The sequence below is a fragment of the Solanum verrucosum genome, unplaced genomic scaffold (genome assembly GCF_900185275.1).
Source record: "Solanum verrucosum unplaced genomic scaffold, falcon-dt-bn FXZP01000235.1, whole genome shotgun sequence".
NCBI lineage: Eukaryota > Viridiplantae > Streptophyta > Magnoliopsida > Solanales > Solanaceae > Solanum > Solanum verrucosum.
This window is the reverse complement of record NW_026019948.1, coordinates 106375-114486: the sequence shown is the minus strand read 5'-3', so window position 1 is coordinate 114486 and position 8112 is coordinate 106375. Positions and strand designations below refer to the sequence as shown.

Genomic DNA, 8112 nt, shown 5'->3' with positions numbered 1-8112 from the left:
AAAACAAAAAAATGGACACATCCAACAATCTTGAAATTGTGCATGATGTTTTTCCATATGTACAAGTGTACAAAAATGGAACAATCAAAAGACTTGTAGGCACTGAATTCACACCAGCAACCTATGACTCTCAAACTAATGTTACATCCAAAGATGTTTTGATAGATCCAAAATCAGGCATTTCTGCCAGAATTTATCGACCTAATTCAGCAACAAAATCTAAAAAACTTCCTTTAGTAGTTTATTTTCATGGTGGAGCATTTTGTATATCCTCTATTGGTGATCCTAAGTACCATGATTCTCTTAATGTGTTTGTGTCTTGTGCTAATGTTGTTCTTGTCTCAGTGGATTATAGATTAGCTCCAGAACATCCTCTTCCAACAGCTTATGATGATTCTTGGTTTGTTCTTCAATGGGTGGCTCAACATAAATCAAAACAGGGGAATGAAGTTTGGTTGAATGAGTTTGTTGACTTTGATACTGTTTTCTTGGCAGGGGACAGTGCAGGTAAGAGTTTATATGGTTTTGTATAGGCCACTTATAATCGTTATTTTTACACATAAGAGATCTAAGAAAGGTTATTTTGGTCAAGAGATGTTAATTTCATGTACATCTCTGAATTTTATCTATTATAACAACAATAATAGCGAGGTCTGAGAAGGATGGTGCACGTATATACAAATCTTATTCCTACCTAGCTCGTAGAGATAAATTTAATATTAAAGTTAAGTCATCTTTTTATGGTACAAAAAATAGGTTTGTTTATCGTCACAATGGGTATTGTAGTTCATTGACCATACGTGAAATAAAACTTTGTGCAGGTGCTAATATTTCACACTTCATGGCAATAAGAGCAGATGAAGGTTTAGGGATGAAGCTTACTGGGATGCTTATGATTAGTCCATATTTTTGGGGAGAAGAGCCAATTGGGATAGAGATTAAAGATTCAGTGAGAAAATCAATGGTAGATAAATGGTGGGAATTTGTTTGTCCATCAAATAAAGGGAATAATGACCCTTTAATCAATCCTTTTGTTGATGAAGCACCAAATCTTGAAGAATTGGCTTGTGAAAGAGTTCTTGTTTGTGTAGCAGAATTGGATATACTGAGAGACAGAGGAATATTGTACTATGAATCTTTGATGAAGAGTCAGTGGAAAGGAAAAGTTGAAATCTTTGAAACTAAAGGGGAAGATCATGTTTTTCACATATTTAATCCTAATAGTGAAAAAGCACTTGATTTGGTCAAATCTTGGGCTACTTTTATTAATGAAAAGTGACTGTCTTGGTGTAGTCGATAAGGTTACTGTCATGTGATCAAGAGTTCAGGTCTTAATAAGTTGATGTGGATGTTGCTTTAGGCTGTTGTTTTCATGACAAATTTGTATATACAGCAATAATAAATAAATTCCATCGCTTTCATCTTGCGCGTAGATTATACTCTGTGATTTTTAAGTTTGTTAATTCAAAAGGAATATATATAGATAAAATTATTTGTTCTTTCTGGTAGGCCTATTACCTATACATACATAAAGGTAGAAAAGTCCAAATGTGGAGGATTCTCTTTGATTTGTATATTTGTTTATAGGTAATTTGAGTAATTCAAATAAGATACTATAAATCTTTTGTAATATTCAGAAATTTGTGACTAAAGACCTTGGTGAACATTTTAAGATCTGTGCTAGTGAAAGATAACAAATACCCAACGGAGTGACATGTACCTCCTTCCCACGTCCACCCTTAAATACTCTTGAAATTGAGAGGCACTGAATTAGGTAAATGGTTCAGTAAATAAGATAAAACACTATTATGTCCGAAGTCATCTTAAGATAGCATAACCATATTGTATAACAGCTGCTATCACAGAGAAACAAAGTACTAGGTCTCATTTTCTTAGGAAAAAAAACAGCAGAAAGAATTGTTCCTATTTCACTACTAAAAACACAACTTTTCCAGAGTTGGGAGAAATGAACTTCAGAAGACAACAGTGTCGAGCATGGTTCCCAATGTCTGGACAATGTTTGAAGACATCAAATTTGAGACATGTTCTTCAAGATGCTTCTTTGCATCCTGCCTTCCTACATTTGCAATAGCTAGCTTTTCTGGGGACAACTCATCCTCCTGCTGCACTGCTTTATTATACTTGACAGCAAGGTTTAACATCTCCTGCACAAGAGAATATTTGAAAACGTCACGCGGCATGTCAAGGACATTATTCCTAGTTTTATGCTCTCTTTTCTCGCAGGGAGAGGCAGAGATGAAAAACATATCAGCAAGCATATTCTGTGTACTTATAATCATCAAAAGAAGTTGGCACTTGATGTAACAATGCTGTTGTATTTAAATACCATGCAAACACATAGATTACCTGAACCGTCTGCTCATTGGTTTTGGAATGAGCATCAAAACGCTGGAGAGCAAGTCCATCTGTCCATTTCTTCTTGTGAAGATTCAGTAGCATCTTCTCTTCAAGTTCATTCTTTCTGTAGTTTATGGCTATTGAGTAGTAGTGTCTGTTCAAACCATGGATCAATGCCTGCAAGATGCATCTGTTAGAACCCGAAATAGAAATTGAAACTGAAAGTACTCCATCAACGAAGTTTGCGCAAAACACATTTGGACATATAAAAGAAGTTGAAGATTGGTTATTGGAAACCAGGTTTAAATTGGAAAATATGAACTAAGTAGACTTTCTAAAACTAGTGGAACTTTATTTTACTAAATAACTTGTGGAAGTCGTGTAGATGTTCCATTTAGAAGTATCACCACCAACGAACGGCTGAATATCAGGAAGTAAAATAGGAGGTTTGCTCATACACTGAGACTGGATATGTGGGGGTGGGGAGGAGAGGGAGTAACATCTGTCAAAGACAATATAAAGATCAATAATGTCACTTACTTGAATAGATGGTTTGTTCAGATGTCCCAGATTTGATGTTGTCTGTCGTGGCTCTTGGCCAAGCATCATAGTTTGGGGATTGATCAAGCGAAAGGCATCAATTACCACCTTCCCTTTAACACTCTGAATAGGATCCACCACCACAGCCACTGCTCGTTGATTCAGTGCTTCAAAACTCTGCACAATAGAACATTCATTAGTTATTGGCTTACTTCACATGAAGACCATGTCAAATAACTGGCATACTTCACATGAAGACCATGCCAAACACACCAAATCAACATTCTGATAGGTTCATGTGCTCATCTGCTTTTACCAAAATCCAATTGAACACTCGACTACTCAAGAGTGCAAAGCTGTATAAACTATTCACTCTACTTCTCACTATCCCCTTCTTTATCTGTTATCTATAAGGGAGGAAGAGATGGGAGACATCTCTTTTGCCACAAGTTTTTATTTTCTTATCTTTCTAATTTTTGCTGCAAATAGATTTTTGTTTCAGTCCATTTCTATGATTCTCCAATGCTAGTCGAGACAGAATGCTATCATGGTCTGTCCAGAGGATTTTGTCTATCATAAAGAAAGTTCAACTTGTATCTTGCTAATCAGACTTCCTATTTATATCATAGAGAGCAGGATTATCATATGGAGATCCCAACAAATTACAGCTCTAGAATGCAAAAGATAACCATACCAGTGTGGTCTCATTTATTTATGGTGTGTGTGTAAGAATAACAATGTGATCTCATTCTCGTGAGAAGCAAAAAAAAAGCTCCCTAGCAAAGTGGAGAGTGGAGACAGAAGACAACTGATAAGAGCAGCTTTCAACATCTTCTAATCACCTCTAACACACACTCTCTCTCCTTTTCAACCCTGAAGAAGGAATCAACCTCTCCCTCCCACCCTTCATCTCTCTATTCTGCCTTTTTTTTTACCAAACACAGCACTAGGCACTACCCCATCTATAACTCTCTTTACCTGGATGGTATTGTGATCTTAACTTATTTGGTCATTGTACGAAACAACTACAAGTGTCTAACTATAAGGAAGAATGCATTTTAAAATTAAAAGAAACTGTTCCAATTCAGCACTTAATTCAAATGATGAAAGCGCATAAGATCTTCATAAAGCACTTTCCAATACTTCTATACAGGCTCCAGGAACGTAACCCTTCTCCTTGTGAAAAATTATTGATCTACACCATTTCAAAAAGGTGGGATAACAAATAGTACAGCTTTGCATGGTATTACCATGCCACATTTCACCACCTTGGTCAAATTTCATATTACAGAAAATTCAATCTTGTGTTTCTTAATACCATCATTTTTATAAAGTTTTTTCTCAATTCCATATTAATCAGAGAAAATCATTTAACTCGGGATGATTGGATTAACTACAAAAGGACTCATACAGTATCGTGAACTATTCTTACTCAGTAGCTCATGATTCACATAGAACATTTCAAATGTCATTAGGAACCAGCTAACCATCGAAATGGAAAAGGACAAGAATAACCTGCTGAGTATTGATGTCAACACCAGAAAGCCAGCAGCCAAATCCAGGATGTGAGTGATACCAACCAACAACCATCTCAGGTCTGTAACATAAAAGCAAAGTGGCATTTTAGGGCACATCTTTGGTGTCAAAACACAAAGAAGATAAGTACACAAGTTGATCAGGCAACATTACAACATAAAGGACAACCCAACGGATAGAAATCAACAGTATTCCACAACTAGAAGATGAGAACAAGGAATAGGTTCATGAAATATCCTAATCTTCTACCTCATGTTGCAAGCCATCTAAACTGATTAGTTTCCCATCATTTACCAGGTCTTCTAATTTCCGCGGACAACTCCTAGATTGTACATGATTAACCTTAATCTTCTTATCACTTACCTGCTAATTCGTCATGCCTAAATTCTTATAGGACATCCCCTCAACTTTGTGACGCCAGCAGTTTTGAAGGTGGATTCTAATAAAAGCTTTGAAGTTCAGTTTTAACAAAAGCTCAAGGAAACTTATTCCAATTTCCAAATAATCATCTCCTAGCCAAAATTGATTAAGATAACAGCCTGACCACTACATTCTCAGCAAATACACCAGGATCTTTACCACAAAGCTTAAAGAGAACAATTCACAAATAAAGCTACCACTCTATCTTGAAGATCACATATAAAAGTTGGTTCTTATGTTGACAGAGACCTCAACAAATTATCTATCCAGACAAAAATGAAGATCAAAAGATATTCTTGAAACAAACAAATAAGTCTCACACTTTAATGTAAACAGAAAAGATTCAGCTAGAAGTTTCATAATATCTTGTCTTGTATATATTTAGCTACTTTTACAGATAAGAGCCATAACTATTCCGCGAACACTTGGGGGTTAAACCAAAGTCTACAAATGCAGTGACTCTGAAATTGTAAAACATAATGAAATGCAAACAAAGTTTTCTTTTCAAATCATAAGAATGTTGCAACATAGAAGAATACTATCTCACAAGTCACAACATTCCAAATTAGGTGCCAAACACTATCTTATTCCCGTAATCCCATTTATGAAGGAAATAGTTCAAACAGCAGCCAGAAATTGAAACCTTCCATATCTAGTTTAACCTCATCAAAAGTTGAACAGAACACATAAAATGGCTCAGTTCTCTAATTCGCAATCAAGCATCCCTTTTACAGTGTCATACCAATTGACATGAGAAAGAAACACAAAGAAAATGCTCAAAACCCCCAAATTTACCCAAATTAATATACCTGGAAAACATGTTTCACTTGTCAATTTGTTAGGCAACTATAAACATATGATAAACCATAGGGAAAAAAAAATATTACCCAGCTAAAGGAAGAACCTTTAAACTACAACTAATCCTGTATGATACCAATAGCAAACAGTGATTACCTCCCAGTCTGCTTGAGCATGTCAAGCATATTGGTCTGAAAAACATGATCAACAGCTTCAACACTCACACCAGTACCACTCTGAGGCATTGCAAACACATCCACAACACGCACTGTATACTCATCGACGAAATCCCCTAACATCAATCCCATCACCTCCATAGGAACTCCAGCCCTCCCTGCACATTAACATCACAAAAAAACCCTAATTACACAACACCTAAACACACAGAGAGAAACTAATCTAAAATTTAAACTCCGCAGGCTCGATAAAGCTACATCTCAATTTTAGAATTTCTTCACACAGGTATATCTAAAAGCAATAACACGGATAAGTATATATATGCAGCTAGATCCGGATAACAAGTGTATAAAGAGCGAAGATTGTTGGGGAAAAAACCCTAAGTTACCGTGTTTAAGCATCTTTAGGAGGGCGAGAGAAGAGATGTAGACTTGCTCAGAAGAGTCCAGAGTTGGAGAGTCCGGTGGCGGGTGTCCCAACGCGCCGCCAGCTCCGGCGAACATTCGCTGCAATCTTTCCATTCCAGACATGCTCTCCGATTGGGTTTTGCTTTGCTTTTTGGATTTCTTTGAGAACAAGACTACTACGAGCGACTGTAAATTTCTTTGATCTGAGAGGAGAAGTTGGGAATTTAAATAGTGTAAAATAGTTATTGCACTGAGACCCCTATACTTTGTATAACTACACTAAATACCCTATAATTTGACGCAATAAAGAATACACCCTATAATAATTTCCCATAAGATACTTGGGGTTGCCCTTACCTTCAAAGAGGTGGAGCAAGATGGACTATCAAGCATTAATGGATAAGATTACCGAGAGAATCAACACTACTTATGCAAGGCAATTGTCCTGTGCAGAGGTGATTGTTGTTAAATTAGGTTTTAGGCCTAACTCACACTCCAAAAGCTAGCTCAAATTAGGTTTTAGGCCTAACTCACACTCCAAAAGCTAGCTCAAAGGGAGGAGAATTGTCCAAGCCTTATAAGGAGTCCACTCATCTCATTTGTTGTTAAATTAGGTTTTAGCCTAACTCATACTCCAAAAGCTAGCTCAAAGGGAAGAGGATTGTCCAAGCCTTATAAGGAGTCCACTCATCTCATTAACCACTAATGTGGGACTTTTGTCATTCTTTAACACCCCACCTCACACCCAGTGCTTAGCATTTGGTGCGTGGACAATTTTGATCTCCAAAAGCTAGCTCAAAGGGAGGAAGATTGTCCAAGCCTTATAAGGAGTCCACTCATCTCATTAACCACCGATGTGGGACTTTTGTCATTCTTTAACAATTGTAGCAGTCGATTCATAGTTTCTGGGGATCTTGCCTCAGAGAGTTGTCAAAGAGGTTGATAAGAAATGTAGGGAGTATCTTTGGGGGACTACAAGAGACAGGAAGAAGGTAGCATTAATAGCTTGGGATAAAGTTTGTGTACCAAAGAAATATGGAGGTCTTAACATTAACAGGTTATGGAGATGATCATGTCAAGGCATTGGAAGAAATTCAAGAAGGAAATAATGGCAGCTATTATGGGAGGACTAATATATCACACATGGAGGGCGAGGAACTGGAGACTATACAAAGGTGTTGTGATACAAAGAAGTGAAGTTATGAAGCTAATCAAACTGGATAGAGTTTTTCAAGTGTTCAAAAAGTGCTTATAGGAGTAGGATTTTTTGGCAAAAATTTTATAATTAGTTATCTGTTTTGTTTTTCTGCCTCCTGAGGATCATCACTATTGGTGATGGACGAGGTGCTCTTAGCATGTATTGTTCTTGGTTGTCAATGGTAATTTTACAATGTTACCCAAAAAAAAAGAAAAGAATACACCCTTATATTTTAAAATCGGATACTTATACCATTGTTTTATAGAAATTCTACATTTATGCCCTCTATAGGTATATTCTTAACTAGTTGTACTAAAATATAATTTTCAAAAAGTACATTGAAGTTATAGATAAGAAGTTTTTAAGTATTTATTTTTGTGAAATTTAATAGAGTAAATAAACATTTTTGTTGAATATATTTATCCATGCAATTTATTACTCCCTTTGTCCTAATTTATGTGATATTTTTTATTTTTCGAAAGTCAAACAGTTTAAGTTTGATCCGGAATTAGCATACGGAATCTTCAATTTTTTTGAAATGAAATTTATATATTTGTAAACTACGTAAAAAGTACTATAAGTCACAATAATTGATAATTCAAAATGTTTAAAAGATTTATGAAAAACTTACGGTCAAAGATAAACTTATTTGAATATCAAAATCTGAAAAGTGCCACA

General features: G+C 35.9%; 2 protein-coding genes across 2 annotated transcripts; one reads left to right on the top strand and one right to left on the bottom strand.

Annotated features, from left to right (window-relative positions):
- Positions 1-5: 5 nt before the first annotated feature.
- On the top strand, positions 6-1290 carry LOC125813511 (probable carboxylesterase 2). The gene is made up of 2 exons (XM_049493004.1): positions 6-507; positions 822-1290. Exons 1-2 carry the CDS (start codon positions 12-14, stop codon positions 1277-1279), a joined length of 954 nt encoding a protein of 317 aa, XP_049348961.1. The 5' UTR covers positions 6-11; the 3' UTR covers positions 1280-1290.
- Positions 1291-1806: 516 nt separating this feature from the next.
- Positions 1807-6434, bottom strand: LOC125813521 (26S proteasome non-ATPase regulatory subunit 14 homolog). The gene is made up of 6 exons (XM_049493011.1): positions 6218-6434; positions 5809-5986; positions 4414-4495; positions 2899-3075; positions 2368-2535; positions 1807-2165 (listed from the first exon to the last, which is right to left on the bottom strand). Exons 1-6 carry the CDS (start codon positions 6357-6359, stop codon positions 1974-1976), a joined length of 939 nt encoding a protein of 312 aa, XP_049348968.1. The 5' UTR covers positions 6360-6434; the 3' UTR covers positions 1807-1973.
- Positions 6435-8112: the final 1678 nt, after the last annotated feature.

Coding starts and splice junctions, on each gene's coding strand:
- LOC125813511 (XM_049493004.1), top strand. CDS start 12: ATGGACACATCCAACAATCTTGAAATTGTGCATGATGTTTTTCCATAT. Junction 508..821: donor CTTGGCAGGGGACAGTGCAG/GTAAGAGTTTAT, acceptor AACTTTGTGCAG/GTGCTAATATTTCACACTTC.
- LOC125813521 (XM_049493011.1), bottom strand. CDS start 6,359: ATGTCTGGAATGGAAAGATTGCAGCGAATGTTCGCCGGAGCTGGCGGC. Junction 5,987..6,217: donor CCTAAAGATGCTTAAACACG/GTAACTTAGGGT, acceptor GTTAATGTGCAG/GGAGGGCTGGAGTTCCTATG. Junction 2,536..2,898: donor TGAACAAACCATCTATTCAA/GTAAGTGACATT, acceptor TGCATCTTGCAG/GCATTGATCCATGGTTTGAA.